At 48.7% G+C, this 18,858-nt stretch overlaps 1 protein-coding gene across 2 annotated transcripts in view; it reads left to right on the top strand.

Moving 5' to 3' along the window:
• Nucleotides 1-14,013, top strand: part of LOC136625086 (interferon alpha/beta receptor 2-like) — a 29,588-nt gene extending 15,575 nt beyond the window's left edge. For both annotated transcript variants that reach the window (XM_066599043.1, XM_066599042.1), the window contains exons 3-8: nt 1,787-1,913; nt 4,910-5,079; nt 7,081-7,253; nt 8,405-8,570; nt 9,783-9,913; nt 10,951-14,013. In XM_066599043.1, the coding sequence (XP_066455140.1) occupies nt 1,787-1,913; nt 4,910-5,079; nt 7,081-7,253; nt 8,405-8,570; nt 9,783-9,913; nt 10,951-11,574 (1,391 nt within the window). In that variant the 3' untranslated portion in view covers nt 11,575-14,013. The remainder of the gene's footprint in view (nt 1-1,786; nt 1,914-4,909; nt 5,080-7,080; nt 7,254-8,404; nt 8,571-9,782; nt 9,914-10,950) is intronic.
• Nucleotides 14,014-18,858: the final 4,845 nt, after the last annotated feature.

Genomic DNA, 18,858 nt, shown 5'->3' with positions numbered 1-18,858 from the left:
AATAATTTTGCTTATTTATTTCTCAATAAAATCAGTTGAAACTAAAAATATTTTTTAAGAAGATCATCTATCTACTCCCCCATGAAGGCCTGTTTAACACGGACAATAAAATCATGCGATGCGAGCGTGAGTAGAAACGCAGAATTATGAAAGCAACGATTTTTATTGGTTTACTTCACATTCGCGATGTTTTCACTCGTGTGACGTTTTTGTGTGATCGTGGCGTGTCCTATCTTTTTTGCGGTTCTATTTGTTTGTTACTATTTTTTTTTTAATCTCCCAGGTTTTCCTATGGAGCCTCCTTTTTATTACAACGCAAAGCACGAACCAGCACGCTCCTCTGTACTGGTGGTCTGTAGGGGGCGTCCTGAGCCCGGTCACCTTGTGTGCCCCCATCCACTGGTCCCAACACCTCCTAACAGTCTGGTCAGACGCTCCTCTCTACTGGTGGTCTGTAGGGGGCGTCCTGAGCCCGGTCACCTTGTGTGCCCCCATCCACTGGTCCCAACACCCCCTAACAGTCTGGACAGACGCTCCTCTCTACTGGTGGTCTGTAGGGGGCGTCCTGAGCCCTGTCACTTTGTGTGCCCCCATCCACTGGTCCCAACACCTCCTAACAGTCTGGTTAGATGCTCCTCTCTACTGGTGGTCTGTAGGGGGCGTCCTGAGCCCGGTCACCTTGTGTGCCCACCATCCACTGGTCCCAACACCTCCTAACAGTCTGGACAGACGCTCCTCTCTACTGGTGGTCTGTAGGGGGTCCTGAGCCCGGTCACATTGTGTGCCCCCATCCACTGGTCCCAACACCCCCTAACAGTCAGGTTAGACGCTCCTCTCTACTGGTGGTCTGTAGGGGGTCCTGAGTCCGGTCACCTTGTATGCCCTCACACATCTACTGGTCCCAACACCTCCTAACAGTCTGGTCAGAACAGCCAGTGGGGGACAAGTCATCAATAAGACCATCCAGCTTCTCCCATCCCAATAATGCGCCCCCCTCTGGTAATGTGGTGACATCTCTTCTCTGTGTCGTAGAGGCGTCTAGTGGCCAACAAGATCTACAAGTGGAAGAAGAGGCCACTACACACCAGGAGCCTCCGAGAGCCTCTTATAGGCCAGGGGGGAACCACTTTTAGGGCCTCCGGTGACAAGACCGTCAATCTAATCACCACAACTCTCATCATTTACAGATCCGCCTGAGATGGAACCGCATGCCGGGGTCTGCAACAACACGGGAACTTCTAGATACTTGATTTAATTTTTTTTTAAATATTGTATTTCTGAAAACGCCTCTAAACCACGAATACATATAAAATATTATCGCTGCTCATGCTTCCTTCCTCCGCAGAGCCGTACCGGATTTCTTTAGACTTAATAAAACATCACAATCACAAATCTCTCTGATCCAACAGTATAAAGTAGGAACAGGAAGACCCCCTTACTGCGCGCCTCCCACCCAGCGGTGTGTACATGGTGGGGCTCCGGTTAGTCTTTGTTTAGAGATCGCATTGCTTGGACTTCAAGCCAAAAAACTGAACAATGAAAGTGGGACAAAGATCTCCCGCCGACCACCTGTGAAGTGAGACAATTAGTACGGCAGGAGTGTGGGGTGGTCCGCCATGTAGGACCCTGTCGGCAGCACAGATTCATAAGAGCTTTGTGTCCCCCATCTATTAGTCTCTGTATGTTTCCATGGAAGAGCAGTTACTGAATGGTCAATAAGTTCCACTTGTCTGATCACCATTTCTATTATATATTTTTTTCCTTTCTTTTCCACGTTTTTTTTCAGTTTCTGCTGCTCTTCTACCTCCAAGAAACCTTAGCCTCTACTCCAAGAACTTCGAGCATATCCTGCAGTGGGAGGATCCGAGCCATGAGTCCGGCATCTACTACCGCGTGACCTGTTCGAAAATGTAGTAAGTTGGCGAACTTTGGGTGAAACCATTAAGTATGATGATCTCTGCAGATCCTATCAGACCCGGTGGGGGTCCATTCTTCCTGGTTAACCCCTTCTGTGATGTATAGTCCACTACATACACAGGGTCCTATTGAAAACGTATGTGTTCAGCTGGCTGGCAATCCCTTTAACCCTTCAGGGGCAGGGTTATTACCTCGTCACGCCTCACAGGGCCGGTTTTTTAAATGAGTCAACAATGTAATTTAATCTCTCAAGTATTATTAAGGAAAGCAACAATCACATTGCAACATTTGTAATGAAAGATTTACATTGTAACCATTGTAACTGCCTGCTCAGTGCAGCGAGCCCCGGGGATATTCCGGGCCGCCACTAAAAGGGTTAACAGTAATTCTACCAAAAACTGCAAATCAAATGATAAAGAAATTAAATTTTTGTAGCCTGAAACTATAAAAGAATCTAAAACCGTTAATGTTTGATACAGGTTACAGGGCTGTCCGGGAGCCTAAAAAGAAGTCTAAGGCTGGGGTCACACAGGGCGGATTTGCCGCGGTTTTGCCGCGGATTGCCGTTGCATATCCGCACTGCGGCAAAACCGCTGCGTTTGCAGTGCAATGCAGCACAAATGAGATTTGCCAAAAAGCTGTTCTCACAGGACGGATTTTTTCCGCACAGCAGCAGTGCGGAAATGCAACTGCGTCGCGGTTTTAAAAGATGCAGCATGTTCATTCTTTGGTCGTTTCCGCAGCGCTTTTTTGTCCATAGACCTCTATGGACGCAGCAAAAACCGCACCAAATACGCGACAAATACGCGACAAAAGTAAAAAAAGCGCTGCGGAAAAAACCACTTGTGGATTTTTCCGCACGAAAATCCGCAGCAAAATCTGTAAGCCCAAATTAACCTTTGAAGCGGTTTTGCCGCAGAAGCAGTTCTTCTGCGTCAAAACCGCAATGGAAAAACCGCAGCAAAACCGCAACAAATCCGCCCTGTGTGACCCTAGCCTAAGCCATCTGCAAGCTGGCTGTACAATTCCTGTATAAGTCGGGTCCTTTTACACGCGATGACTGTCCGGATTTAATTGTTTCCATTTTTTTTTTTTTGAAGATGTGATTGTTTGATCACTAGAATAGTACGCTGCATTACTTCTGTAGTAGGCTGCATTACTTCTGTAGTAGGCTGCATTACTTCTGTAGTAGGCTGCATTACTTCTGTAGTAGGCTGCATTACTTCTGTAGTAGGCTGCATTACTTCTGTAGTAGGCTGCATTACTTCTGTAGTAGGCTGCATTACTTCTGTAGTAGGCTGCATTACTTCTGTAGTAGGCTGCATTACTTCTGTAGTAGGCTGCATTACTTCTGTAGTAGGCTGCATTACTTCTGTAGTAGGCTGCATTACGTCTGTAGTACGCTGCATTACGTCTGTAGTACGCTGCATTACTTCTGTAGTAGGCTGCATTACTTCTGTAGTAGGCTGCATTACGTCTGTAGTAGGCTGCATTACGTCTGTAGTAGGCTGCATTACGTCTGTAGTAGGCTGCATTACGTCTGTAGTAGGCTGCATTACGTCTGTAGTAGGCTGCATTACGTCTGTAGTAGGCTGCATTACGTCTGTAGTAGGCTGCATTACGTCTGTAGTAGGCTGCATTACGTCTGTAGTAGGCTGCATTACGTCTGTAGTAGGCTGCATTACGTCTGTAGTACGCTGCATTACGTCTGTAGTACGCTGCATTACGTCTGTAGTAGGCTGCATTACGTCTGTAGTAGGCTGCATTACGTCTGTAGTAGGCTGCATTACGTCTGTAGTAGGCTGCATTACTTCTGTAGTAGGCTGCATTACGTCTGTAGTAGGCTGCATTACGTCTGTAGTACGCTGCATTACTTCTGTAGTGCATTCTAGCCAATGACAGCAGCCTATCAAAATCTGCAGGAGGCGGGGCCTGATAGGAAACCTCCCTAAATCAACCTGATTCATTCTGGGAACAGGAGAGGAGGATCCTCTGGCTGAAAATGATGGAAACAAACTGCACCAAATGGACCCCATAATGGGGTCTGTTAGGGTTCTGCTCAGCTGCGCGGCATTTTACCGGAAGAACACATGTGAAATCACTGTTACGTGGCAGACATGGCTGCCATGGGAACCTATTGGTAACTTGTGATCGCACTGCTGGGTGCCGTTGGGTGACAGAAGGAGCCCCCTGCCATCTGCTTTCATGCTGCCGCTGCTATTGATTGCGTCATATAAGGGGTTGAGCTGCCAGAATTTGAGGCTTCTCTGATCCTGGTGGTTGGAGCAGGAGCCGGGCCGTCAGTCAAGCAACCATCTTAAAAACATTTTTGTGCAGGTTTAATGAGGTCAGTAAAAAGGTGTATTGGGGGTCACAAAGGGGTTAGAGGGGGATTCGGGTGAGCCACAGTGAGTGTTATCTGCTTTAGGCAATAACCTGTAATTCTACACTGTGATGTTTTACACAGCGGCAGAGATACGGCTTTACCTGCCGCCTCCCCGCTCAGCTCTCCGGTGGTATCCGACGGTTACGTCCCGTCCGCTCCGCTGTTTACTGGTTGTACAGTTGTGAATCTGCGCTCGTCAGTAACCGGCCGGCGCGTTGTGGGCGGCGGCGTTTTTGCACTCCCCAGCGGCCATTTTAACTAACAATCTGGAAATCTGCAGCTGACCGGAACATGGCGGGGGCAAAAATAAGACGTACTGGAGGTCATTTTGACAATTTAGGTGGACGTTTGGAATAATGGCAACAAGTGGAAACACTAGGGAACTTTTGAGAACTTTTCCCATTCTCCAGGTTCCCTCTTTAACTTCTCAGTCTTCCATTGTAACTCTCCACATACAGCAGAATGTCCCGCGCTGCGACTACCCGAGGTCCGGGCTGGGACGGTCGCATGCAATCAATGTTTTACAAATGTAAACTGTTATTTGCGCCATTGTTGGGGCCGTTAAATAACTGAGGGTGACTTACTAATGTTTTCTTCCTTCTAAAGTGCTGAATATGAGACTGTCAAGGACTGCGCCAATCTTACACGGCGGCTCTGTAACCTGACCAAGGCCTTCACCAACATCAGCAATGCTTACAGAGTACGGGTCTTCAGTTTTACGGATCAGGACGCATCGAAAGCTTCCACCTCAATTTCCCTGACCCCAAAGCAGAAAAGTAAGTACGATCCTACTCATCCAGCCATCGGGCGGCGTTCGGACACGGCGGATTTGCTGCAGATTTTTTCTTGTGGAATCTCCGCAGAGTCTCGGCAAAGTGGATGAGATTGTTAAACGATCTGCAGCGTGAATCGACTGCGGTGCGGAGTGTAAATACGCAGAATATCCGTTTATGATTTTCAGCGCGCTTTTCACCTCGTCAAATGAGGAAGTGAAATCTGCGTGTTTCCTGCGGTCTGACGGGGATTTTCTTGCGGATCCTCACCAAAATCCACAATGGGATTTCTGCTTGGAAAGCCCAGTATGTGTGAGCGCAGCCCAGGGCGCATTCACACCCGCGTAATTCCCGCCTGTGTCTTTCACCGTCTGCACACGGACCCATTACAGGCGGCTCACTAGTCGCACAGGCGTGGATTAGAACAGGACTTCCATGATGTCCGCTGCCCGCGGGTATTGGAGGGCAGTTGGCTGCCTGATACAAGTTACACGCGAGAATATTGGCCGCACTCGCATCCGCCTGTGTGAAGCGGCTCCTGGGCTGCGTTCACACGATAAACCTGTCTGATTCTTTAGTCAGGAATCCACGCGGCCGCCACGGATATTTTTTATTTGCGCTGTGGATCCGCACGCGGATTTAGCCCAGTTAGGCTACATTCACACGGGCGAGCGCCATATCAGGCAGAGTTCCTCGATATGCTTGCCAACGTGCGTTTAATATGCAGATGTGAGGCGTTTTTCATTCAAGAATGCCTCGCTTCTGTGTAATTGCGCTCCGCAGGCGGCCGTTTCTCGCAAATTAGAGGATTGCAGGCGTTTCCCTTTGATTTTAGTGGTAAACGTCACATTGCACTCATATGCACATCGCACGGCTTGTGAGCGCCATGGGATGCTTTTTAAGGCCCCGTTGGAAACAATGGGCAAGGCCTTCCGTGGGGAACGCCAAAAGATAGAACACGGTGCACTGTTCATTCGCCATCGCTCCGAGGTTAAATGCTGCTCGTGTGAATAATCCCATTGAAAAGAATGGAGTCCGCATTCGTGCGTCTCGCCCGTGTGAATAAGCCCTCAATGGGCAAAACTGTGTGTGGATTTTTCAATATAAAATCCGCTCAGGAGGAGACACGCCATTTTTTTTTTTTTTTATGCACATGGATTTCAAATCTGCACATGGGGGGGAAAAAATTGCGCCGTATACACTGCGACACGGATTATTGTTAATGGACGAGTTTAACTTCCGATTTTGGTCTGGAATTCGTGACAACATTCACGTGAGTGTAAGCGGTTTTCACAAATTCACGGACCGAACATTGTTTATTCCTGCGTATTTCAGCCCTTTTGCAGGATTTATGCGAGTGTAAATATGCAGCGTATTTATTCGAGCGTAAATATCTGCAGGCCCGCCGTTTTCTTGCGCAGGTTTCCTACATATTCGCTGCCAATCTGCGCCGGCCCTTCACTGCTATTGGCCGCTTCAGTGCGTAATACGCATCGAATTGAGGAATGCTGCGACTGTAAATCTCATGCAGAACGCGCACATATGAATAAACCATTGAAGTCATTGGGTTCCATTCACTGCAGGTTAGCCCTACGGCTGTATTCACTCGGGCCAGATCAATATCTGAAATCGCACTTCTAAACCAGAGATTCTCCCTGCGATCGCCGCACGGAAGTTGTTTATGTAGTAAAAAATAGAAAGATGGCATTACCTTCACACGAAACTCACATTGATTTACAAGCGCGATGTGATATATATTTTTATTATCCGCTATATAAATAGAGCCCGCTGCGATGTTATTTCGTCACGGACCGGCTGTAAAGGAAATCCGCTGGGCACATTGAGCAGCGGACCGCCCGCGCCTGCTGACTAGTGCGGAATCCGCTGCTTAATTTGCCCCGTGTGCATGAGGCCTTAAGCTTTTTGTTTTTTCTTCATTCCTTGCTGCTGTTGCCGGGGGTCTCCTGAGGGTCCGTAGCTTCATGTGTTGTACTTGGTTTGCAGCTGTGCTGGGACCACCGATCGTGGATGTCACTGGGTGTGACCGCTGCATCGAGGTGTCTGTCCAGCCCCCCTTCTGCCATCTATGGAGTGCGGAGCAGCAGCAGTCTGTCAGCATGCTCCATGCCTACCCAGCCCTGGAGTACCACGTCAGGCTGCTGCGCCAGGCGGAGGAGGTGGGTAGACCAACGAACGCTCACTACTTGACGATGACTTTGCTTTTTTTGCCCAGTTTCCAAGTCTGCTGTTTGTGTTTTATGTCCATAAGGGTAGTTGTTGACCGGAGTCTTCATATGATTGGGTGCACAAGTAATAATCTGTATTTATATGACACCAACATATCCCGCAGCGCTTACAAGACGGGGAACAAAACCGCGATTACAGTGTAATCAGCTGATGGAAACAGTAGGGGTGCGGGGCTCCAACGAGCTTACATACTACAGATAATGGGGGGATACAGAAGGTAAAGGGACTGGAGATGGGCGCGGTATGGCAAGGTGGAGATGGGCACGGTATGGCGAGGTGGAGATGGGCACGGTATGGCGGGGTGGAGATGGGCACGGTATGGCGGGGTGGAGATGGGCACGGTATGGCGGGGTGGAGATGGGCACGGTATGGCGGGGTGGAGATGGGCACGGTATGGCGAGGTGGAGATGGGCACGGTATGGCGAGGTGGAGATGGGCACGGTATGGCGGGGTGGAGATGGGCACGGTATGGCGGGGTGGAGATGGGCACGGTATGGCGGGGTGGAGATGGGCGCGGTATGGCGGGGTGGAGATGGGCGCGGTATGGCGGGGTGGAGATGGGCGCGGTATGGCGAGGTGGAGATGGGCGCGGTATGGCGAGGTGGAGATGGGCACGGTATGGCGAGGTGGAGATGGGCACGGTATGGTGGGGTGGAGTGTGAGGGATGCTATACACATAGACAATGGTCACGCCGTATAGCGGCTGAATTGGTATGACTGCAGGGGGCAGTTGGTTACGGCTAGCAGGGATTGCAGTCAGCAGGACAGGGGGCATGTTATCAGGCGGAGTACAGAGGGGTTTGTTTAGGGGATGCGGTATGCCTCCCAGAAGAGGTACATTTTTAGGGCACGCCTGACGTTTTGTGAGTCAGAGATTGCCCGGATAGTTTTGGGTAGCGCGTTCCAGAGGACTGGTGCTGCTCTGGAGAAGTCTTGGAGGCGGGAATGAGAGGTTCGAATTAAAAGGGCGCTTAATCTGATTTCATTAGCAGAGCGGAGAGCCCGAGCTGGGCGGTGGATTGAGATGAGGGAGGCAATGTAGGGCGGCGCGGTGTTGACTCCTCTGTTTTATCACTGACAGATCTCATCTTTTGATGTCACCGTCCATGAAGAGAATTATACGTTTAATCAATCCAACCTGCTACCAAATGCCAACTACTGCGTGTCCGTGACCATGACTGCAACGGGGAACAAGCATTCAGTACCGTCAGAACTGAAGTGTGTCGTCATAGAGGACCGTGCGAATGGTGAGCAGAAGCCACGGAATATCATAGATAAACTGGAAAGACCTGCCCGCCCTGGGACCCCGCTGTGTGCCGGAGTGGGGAGCGCTCGCTTTGGCAGACTCGGCCATCTATGAATCACACGGGCGGCCATTTATCTGATCCCCTTTCCACTGATTTTCCACATCAACACCTGTGCAGATTTTGACTCCGATTCAGCTGATTTCAGCCTGCACAGCTCTCTCCTCCAAATACTGCGCCGCTGCCAGCCCCAAGGACGCAACTACTAAGTGCTGCCACTAGTCAGGCGACGCCACTTCCGCATCACCTGACCATTGGCGGCGCTCTGTAGCAGGTGATGGACTGTGCTGTGCTTTTGGCGCTGGCAGCGGTGCAATATTTGGAGGGGAGAGGCGCCTGAAATCGTCTGCGGATATGCAACCGACTTTGTTGTTTTTGACGCGGAAATGTTGCGGCTTTTATTATGGCGCTTTCAGTTGTGGAAGATCCGCACCTTTTGCGCCATATATGAACGTACCCTTATGGGGTATTTGGGGGGTGGAATGTTTTCTACAGCAGACGGACTGGTTAGAACCAGTTCACACTGGTATTTGTTCCCATCTAGCTGTTCAATTGTGGGAGCAGCTAAAAACGGAAGTAAGCGGATGGCTTTCCATCTGCTTCATCTCCCATTGGCTGCTATGTTACAAAACGGTAAGACAGCGGTCAATTTTTGTTCCGTTTGTTTTTTTTTTTTTAAAGTGGAAGCAAAAACGCCGCAGCTTTTTGGTTCAGTTTAAAAAAAACTGAGTGGTAACGGAAATTTGGCGAACTGATTGACACTGAAGGCCTTCGGTTACAATAGGTCTCAATGGGCACAAAAACTGAAGCATTTTTCCCTCCATTTCAGCTGCTCCCAAGATGGAAACAAAAACCACTAGTGTGACTCCTCCTTAAAGTACTTCTGCGACCGCCCTTACTAATAGCTTACATCTCGCTGGGATTAGAGAGAACTTCAGATTCAAGACCCCCTCTTAACCCCTTAGGTGCCGTGGTCCATAGTGACCTCTGTATCTGAGGGCTGAGATTATGGGAAGGAGCTCAGTTTGTCCCCCTGGGGTGCTGATATAGGTTACAATGGTGTCTAAGTCCTGCCAGCGCAGAGACATAATGAGGCCCTTCCCGATGATTTTCACGTCTTCCTTCGATGACCTAACGCTTTCTTTCTTCTTCCAGAGAGCGGCACCGCACTTGTTGTAAGCATCGTCTTTGGGGCTCTGGCCTTTATTCTTTTAGTCGTCGGCTTGATTCTACTGGATCGTGCCGGATGTATCTGCATGGTGAAGACCTTAATCCCGAAAACTTTGGTACGTATGATGTTTGTTTTTGGGGTTTTTGTAATCGTGTTTTCCTTTTTTTTTTTTTTTTTTTTTTTACTTGTAGTGTTAGTGCAGCGGGAGGGAAGGGAGACGAGCGCCGCGTCCTACAAAGCGTGCAACCGGATGATTGCTTATGTCTCCAACAACACTGTACTAGTCTGACCCCCGCCTGCATGCACCAGGCCTAGAATCGCCATTCCTAAAGCGGTTGTTCACGTCTATTGATAACCTCAGGATAGATCCTTGATATTATATCGGCAGGGGTCCTCCGCTTGGGGTCCCTGACTGATCAGCCGCTGTCAGTGTGTGCGGAGTAGGAAGCCGATGGCTCCATATACTTTGCAGCGGCCTGCGTTTGTATCGCAGCATCTTTCCTCATTGAATTCGCTACAGTGCTTCCATTATCCAGCCAGGACGCTGCTGTATATACGGAGCTGTCAGCTTCCTGCTCCGCAGCCCGAGGAACAACTGATCGGTGACGGTCCTGAGCTTCAGATCCCCTCCAGTCAACTATTGATGACCTATCTTGAGGATCAGTCATCAGTAGTTTCAAAAATAGACAACCCCTTTAAGAGCGGGAGTTAGAGATGAGCTTTGACTCCAAACTGGGTATTTGCAGCCAGAGAATGGAGAAATTAAGGGCCTTGGCTACGTGCTACCATGCAGTTGTACAGGGCACCAGCTTCTGGGAGGGCACCAGACGGATGCAGGCTGGTGTGATTGACCCCTAGGTTTGCCTAGCCTGATGATCTTCTTCCTCCATGCGTCAGTCTTGTGGAGCTACATGACTCCTCCTCCTCCTCCTCCTCACTCTGTCTCCTCCCCTCTGATGTTGCCTTTGTCAGCCTATTGGCACCTCCACAACACAATTGCTTAGTTCTCCTACTGCATTCCTGCTTGGTTCTGGGACTGTATTTATGCTACGAGCAGATTCTGTCGACAAGACTGTGAAATGAGATCCTTGACTGGTTAGTCGTCTTTGTATAATGTGACCTTTTCATAATTACATTTTCTTTCTCTTTAAGAAATCCATTCCAACATCCGAGAGCTCCTACATTGCTGGAAGTGAATTTACCTCAACATTTGTTAGTCCTGTGGATGTAATTAGCAAAAAATTAGAGGTGGAGCAAGAGGCCGAAGGTGAGGCGAAGAGCTACGAAGGAGGCTATGAAAGAAGAGTAAGACTTCAGAAGAGTAACCCAAGCAGCACGGCGACCAGCGGAGAATTTCCATCAGGCGTCTCGTCCTCCGTAGGCTCAAGTGGGCAAGCAACCAGTTCTTCCGAAGAAGACCACTCTGCGTCTGAACTTGAAAGCTCTGCTATTGCTGCTCCACCCGTCAGAGCCACAGAGGACTCTGCCAACCTCCCGTTCAACGCCAGTGGGGTCTTCAATGTAAATCTGAACACCGTTTCCATAGCCAGCCCTGCCAGTGTCTGGACAGGTTTCCAACAAGTAGAAGCTCCACCGGAGGAGCCAGAAGACTCGATAGAGTCTAACAAAGCTGGGATTTCAGTGGACCAACACAATCCCATCGGTTTGGGCGTTGGTGACCTGGATGTAGAGTTCTGTAGCGATGAGGAGGAAGAGGACAGTTCAGAGAATGAGGACTCTGATAGTCGCCTGATATCGGGCTACATGAGACGATGACTGTGCAGACCTTGCTGTGTTTTTTAGCACTTGTATTTGCAAAAGAACATTTTTATTTTCAGCGCTGTGATGAAGGAGCACTTATATGTGTAGGTATACAGTATATACCGGTCCGCCATAGCCTTCAAACCACCTGCCTAACTTCTCCCCCCTTCAAAGCCTGGACTCCATGAGACCACTGACATTTGTATCTACGGAAGAGGAATATTTCACTAATTCACAAATTGCAAAACATCGCACACACCTATAAGATGTCTATTTCCAAAATGCTCCGTTCTCCAGATTTTTCGGCTATTGATTCCTTTAGTTGTTTACGTCTTGATGCCAGGGAAACAGACCGCCTCTTGTATGGAAAGCAGTAGCAAAGCACCGTGGTGGCTCAGCCAAAAGCTTCTGAGATCCCGGCCACCAGATATAGATGAAAGAAATGCGCAAGCGCCGGCCACCTCTGCTATTTCTTTCCCTTGAGGCGGCGGTCTGTTTCCCTGGCATCAAGACGTAAATAACCAGAGGAATCAATAGCTGCAATATGTGGAGAACGGAGCATGTTGGAAATACACGTCTGATGGGTGAGCGCAAGGTTGTGTGACCCCTTAACGGATCTGCTGTTAAAGGTATATTTCCCTCTGAGGAATCACATTTTATAGGGTTTTCCGTGCCGAAGATATTGCTGATTTATCCTCAGGTCAGCAGTGGTTGATCGGCGGCAATCTGTTGCGCATGACTTCCCCACCAATCGGCTGTTTGAAGAGGCTGCAGCGCTGTCGGGCCTCTTCTCAGGTATGAGCGGTAACGCTTATTGGTCCCATGGCCGGGGAGCAGCTCTGTGCCATTGAAGTGAATGGAATTGAGCTGCTCTACAATGCACTATGCTGTGCCTGGTGTGCACATGAGTGCCATGCCCACTACACACAGCCAATTGTTGGGAACCCCGAGCAGTGCGCCCACATCTGATGTCTATGACCCATCCTAAGGGTAGGTCATCAATATCTCACCCTCGCTAGATCTCTTTTAAAGGGGTGTTCCCATCTTGGCTTTTCATAGGTGAGATAGGAAACCGCTGCTGTAGTTAGGCCCGTGTCACACCAGCGCCATGTATTTTGCGCCGCGTTTTTGTGTGCGCAAAACGTACACATTCGCACGCACAAGAAAACTGGCAGCCACGGTCCCATGCATTGAAACGGATAATTAGCCTAACTACTCTATGTTCTATTTTCCTGCACAAGTGTTCAGGAAAATAGAACGGGCAGCGAATTTCTTTGTGCAGCGCAATTGTACACACAAAATATGTGCCTCTGAACCGACTCATTGAAATCAGTGCCTTAGTTTCACTGCGTATTGCACATTCAAACTTACATGCGAGCAAATCCACCCGTGTGACACAGGCCTTACCAGCCGCCTTGCCGGCAGCAACCCAACCAGCTGAGCGCTTTAGCACAGCTCTCATGGAAGTGAATGGGAGCTCGGAGAATAGCGTAGCTCAGCGCACTATGCTGTGCCGTAGCTTTCATTAACATAAGAGCGGCACTGAAGAGCTCGTCTGTTTCTGACAAGTGGTCGGATTCAGGGACCGGCTCTCCATGGCCGAGGTGGGAGTACCCCTTTAGGGTATAGATGGTCATACAGCAGAATCCACGTTGGATTCCCCCCCACACGGATTCAACCTCTAAAGCCCACGGCGGCAGCCATCCGCACCTTCAGGTTATTGCTCATCACTGTATATAATATTACACAACCACTTTTTATCCAGAAGCCATAGATCTGCAGTCTGTCTTTTCCAAGAACTGTTTTATTATGTTTTACCTGTAAACTGAGTTTTGTATATAAAAGTACATAAAATACCTACAAAAAATGTAAAAAGTAGCTAAATCTGCCCCCAGTGCAGAATGGAGCTGTAGTCCAACAGGGGAGGCTAAGTGCGTTGGTGGCCGTCTTACGGGTCGTTCACGCTGCCCTTTAGTGGGTTCTTTCGCCTCTGACGGCAGCGCTGTTCTTGCTGTCAAAACAATGGAAAGTCTGAGAGGTCAGTGGGGTTTGCCGAGGGCCGTCCACACCCCTCACACAACACGGCCGAGGGTTTTGCAAATGTGAAAACAGGAAGTGTGGCCACGTTGGTTTCTACCTGTGAATGATCTTCTCAGAAATGGATGGTACAATTGTCACCTGCAGATGGTAAATGGATTCTGTGTAATACCGCAGCACAAGGAACAGATACCACCGCCACATCACTACCACGTATGACCACCACCTAGTGACTGAATACAAGCTACTGCACAGAGACCATTATTGTTCCCATACAGTGATATATACCAGGGCTCTGCAAACCTTCTCCCCACCCTCCATACAAACGTCCCATGCTGCTGCTTCACCCGGCATTGTGACTGTTGTTTTTTGTTTTTTTTAAAGGGGCATTTATTAAATCAGATCCAAAAACTTAAAGTCCTGTGTCTGAATCTCCATTACTGTTTTATATAATAGAAAACAAGGGAAAGACTCCCACGCGGGGAGTCCGGGAGGAACAAGGGAAGAACACAAGAGACCCTCACAGCGTGACTTGTAGAAAGAGGCAAAGGAGTAGGATTCTGGCAAGTGGGCGCATGTGCAGACGGCAGCCTACAGCAGCTCTGCAACCGTGATAGAGGGGTCCACTTAAGAGTTCGTCCAGCGACCTCAGCTTTTGTCAAACTTCGCAGGGCAACCCCTGGCCAAATACCTGAATTTATACGCAGGTGCCATGCTATTACCCACCTGGATGCAGGCAGCTCTAGTCGGCCTCAGGGTGCTTCCAATACAATACAATTACCTTTTAGCATAAAAGCGTGTATAAAGTGCGGGTCCACAAGGCCGAAGAGACAGACCTCGGGGGGCACAATTCTTGGGGACCCCAAGCGGCATGCCACAAATGCAGGAACCCCACGCCGGTCATCCTGTAGAGTAATTCCCAAAACAGATTGTACCTTCATCAGTCAAACAAAGCAGGCAAGATGCTGAGGGATACAAACCCACGGCATGTCAACGAGGAGGAGTATAGTAGACTATGTGAAAATGTAACCTGTACCAGTTTATCTCAAACACTGACCAGAGGGGGGCAGAACCCACCACTATGTCCCCACCTTCCTCCAACACCAATTCTGGATGATCAGATGTCCGCTGCTGAAGGACCTTCTCATTTAATAAAGTAAGATTTTGTACTAAGTTGTTGTAAAAACTAGAGAGGAATTTCCCAAGATTAGATATTTGTGCCACGTCCTCCAGGTGAGTCAAGGAAAGGGCCGGCCAGGTAGGTTAAGGTAGGACCAGGCCACTGAACTGGCCTCTAACAGCGTGCAGAAGCGGACAATACTGGAAATAGGAATTGTCTGGTATATTAGAAGTTAGCTGCAACTGCCAAAACATCCAGAAAGTGCCTTCACCTACTATATGGGAGAGAACAGTTATACCATGGAGCCTCCAGAATGTGGATGCTGGAAGACGATGCCGATGCAGGTTGCACCATAGGGCGGGTATGTGAAGAACAAGGAGCCTCCTCTTTGGAAGAGAAATGAAGGGCAGTATGCCCCACCCTGAGTGCCACCATCGTAGGAGGAGACGAGGGACCTCATCACAGTAGCCCCCACAGACTTTGGTCAGGACCCGCCAGTCTATGCTCCAAGCCCACTATGAGGAGAACTACTAGCCGGCAAACACCAACTGACTGGGTAAATAGTAATAAAGTGGGGTAAGGCCAATCCTCCCTAATTCACTAGAAGACAGGGTGTCTAATTCTAGGAGGGGAGCCTCGCTGTAGTATCCGGAGTCCAATCCTACGGAAAGTGCTGAAAAATCTCTTGGGGGCCCAAACAGGAGCGCTATGGAGGACGTGTAGAAGCTCAGGCAGTCATGTCATTTCCAATAGATTAATTCTACCCACAATCGTTAAAGGAAGAGAGACCCGGCGTGACGACGGCGACCCGCCAACCAGGAGGGCAGCCATGTTGGTGTCATCTAATATATATATATATATATATATATATATGAAAATGTCTGTCCTTTCTGCATTACTGCACCATTCATCCGATCGCATGACTCTTTGGGAGGTTGCGGAGTCACTCCTGCGACGGTTTCTGGCGTAGTTCATCTATCCTACGATGGTGGCTCGCGAGTCGCACCAAAAATTCCGGAATAGGCGAAGCTCTCCAAACGTGAACTTATCCTATGGGACGAATGCACGATGGCTCTCACATGGACAGCTGTATGTGGCCGGCTCACACCTCAGAAAAGCTTCTGATTTATTCGCGTACGCACCAGACGGAAACACAAAGCATATGGCGGATCCACAAGAATAAATAAACAGGATTGAAACGACACTTTGAAATGTTTTCCAGATGAAAATGAAGAAGTTTCAATAAAAATGACACAAAGTAACTTCAATGTTATCAGAAGGAGCTTCCTGGAATTTCCTTTCTTTAGATATCGCAGCAATGAGCGACGGGTATACTATATATTATAAAGCTGAGGTAACATGAAAGCTGCACTGTGATTGGTTGTTATATATTATACTGCGGAGGGAGCATAAAAGCTGTGCTGTGATTGGTTGTTATATATTATACTGCGGAGGGAGCATAAAAGCTGTGCTGTGATTGGTTGCTCTTTGTTATACTGCTGAGGTAAAATAAGCTGCGCTGTGATTGGTTGCTATATATTATGAAAGCTGCGCTGTGATTGGTTGTTATATATTATGAAAGCTGCGCTGTGATTGGTTGCTATATCTTATATTGCTGAGGTAAAATAAAAAGCTGCGCTGTGATTTGTTGCACCAACACCCGACAGGTAAGCTAGTGAAAAGTAAAAACCTGTTTAGATACTCGTATACCAAGATAAGTTGTCTGGGCTACAGGCGGGGCAGGGAAAGCGGAGCCACCACCAAGAGGTGGGTCTTGTCCGAATTAACCTTAACGCCAGAATAGAGATCAAATGTGTCAAAAATGGAGAGTACAGAATTAAGAGAGGACTTAAGAAGAAGAGCGCCCCCTATATACAATGCAACGCACTCTTCATAATAATGCAGTTTAACCCTGTTACCGCTGGAGAATTGCAAGAGGCTCAGAAACTAGGCTAAATAAGTCGGGAGAAAAAGGGCAACCCTCCCGCGTGCCCCATCCCAGGAGAACCCCGCAGACATATGGATATTAGTTTTCATGCTGGCGGCTGGAAAACTTTACAGAATTTTCATCCATTTAATAAAAACTGTCCCAAACTGGATCATCCGCGCCCAAAAGTACCTCCATTCTACAGAGTCAGAAGCTTTAGCCTGGCCAGTGAGTACAGGCGTCCGTTTCCCACAATTACGGATGGGTGAAGCGTCCCCTAGGGTTCGTATTCGCACTCTGGCCGGGCATGAAGCCAGATTGATCAACATGTAGGAGTTCTTTGAGGACTGAGTTAATGCCATCGTTAACCCCTTAAGGACGCAGCCTGGACCACCTCGTTACATTATCTCTGTTTTGTCCCTTCTGGCCGCCCAGTATTTCTAGGCTATCATCGCTAACTTCCTGCCACCTATCGGGAAGCATCATGGCCCGACTCCTCTGCAGCGCGGTCGGAGCGCTGGAGACACAGTCTGTTATCTTCCCAGCCGCGCTTCTCAAAAATCAGCCATGATTCGTATGATCCCCGCGGTCCGCAGAGGGTTTGTTGCATTGGCTGATGTTATCGACACCCGCACCCGTTTGAGTTTCTTGCACGTACTTTTTGGTTCTCCATTACAACCGGGTGCGTAACTTCATATTCTCACGTCTCGTCTCTATTACGCTCTCCCCGCACCATTCCACAGGATTTGTTAAGCTGGCACTTCCACAAAAGGTCTTCAATCCCTCAAATTTTGTTTTCTCCCACTGATGAGCCTCCATAAATGTATGACTAAATGGGGGGCGGCTTTGGGTTAAACTTTCTCCTTGCTGCTGTGGCGAACTACTTGAAGCAAGCAGCTAAATCTTCCACTTATTACTGTTTGTTTTTTTTTACGGTTTTTGCCATACAGGATAAATACTGTGTTCGATTTATTGTATGGATGATTACGGCTATGATGATGCCAAATATGTGGGGGGGGGGGGGGTTTCGTACAAAGAGGGGAAATTTTGCAAAAAATTTGTGGGTATTTTTGCAAAAAAAATTTGTTTTTTTTACATTTTTCATATCTCTGTGGAGAACTTGAAGTATAAAAGCTCTGATCGCTATGATAATGCAATGCAGTACTTCTGTACTGCTATGCATTATTGTTCACAATAACAATCACAAGCCATAGCAGGCCCGGGCAGCAGTAGCCGGTTGCCATGACATTCTCTGGCCCTCTGTGATTACCTAGCAGAGGGCTGATGACATCACAGAGGGAGCTCCCTCCCTCCATGAACCCTCTACATGCTGCAATGCACATTGATCGCGGCACGTAAGTGGTTAACAATGGGGATTGGTGTTCTCACCGATCCCCGCCATTGCAATGGCGGGGATTGGTGTTCTCACCGATCCCCGCCATTGCAATGGGAGGCCAGCAGCCAACCACTCACTGTAATCAAGGTTGATCGCAGCATGTAAAGGGTTCATGGATGTCATTGTGGAGAGCCGATGGGTTGCCATGGCAACTAGATGGCGTAAAAATACAGCATAAATATGTAAGTGTGTGCGTTTGTGATTGTGGTGTAAATGGAGCACTATCACATGTTCCCATGAGCGTATCTGTGATGCTTACTGTACTTTTTTGCACTGTCGCGATCTCTACGGGATACCCCGGAGCTGTTTAAGAATCGGCTGAGCAGCCTAACTAGTCCCCGGAGCTATCAATGTGAAATGGTGCTGTTACCTGCGTGATTTCATTTGTGCGCGCTCATAGACTCCTATGGTACTTAGTGCAAATGCGCACAAAAATAGTGTACGTAAATACGTGGCGTATACGCTCGTGTGAATGAGCGCATAAAAGACCTCTGGGAACGGTCGGCCATACTTCCAAATAGACAACGGGCCTTGTCACTAATCCAGCAGTTTTATGTTGGTTTGCTGATAGGGATGTTCCACTATTGGTCTGGCTGCACAGAGTCCCAGCCTGAACCCTACTGGACATCTCTGGGATGAACTGTATCTCTAGCTGCTAGCACTGCACCGATGGGTCACTAAAAGTGGTGGTCTGGGGTCTTTCGTATTGATGACCCATCCTCAGGATAGGTCATGGATAGCTGATCAGCAGGGATCGCCGCAGATGGGCTGATCAACCAAGGCACTATCAGTGCAGCAGGGTTGGAAGTGTTGGTGGTC

Source organism: Eleutherodactylus coqui, chromosome 4, assembly GCF_035609145.1.
Source record: "Eleutherodactylus coqui strain aEleCoq1 chromosome 4, aEleCoq1.hap1, whole genome shotgun sequence".
Classification (NCBI taxonomy): domain Eukaryota; kingdom Metazoa; phylum Chordata; class Amphibia; order Anura; family Eleutherodactylidae; genus Eleutherodactylus; species Eleutherodactylus coqui.
This window is presented reverse-complemented; position numbering and strand designations above follow the sequence as displayed.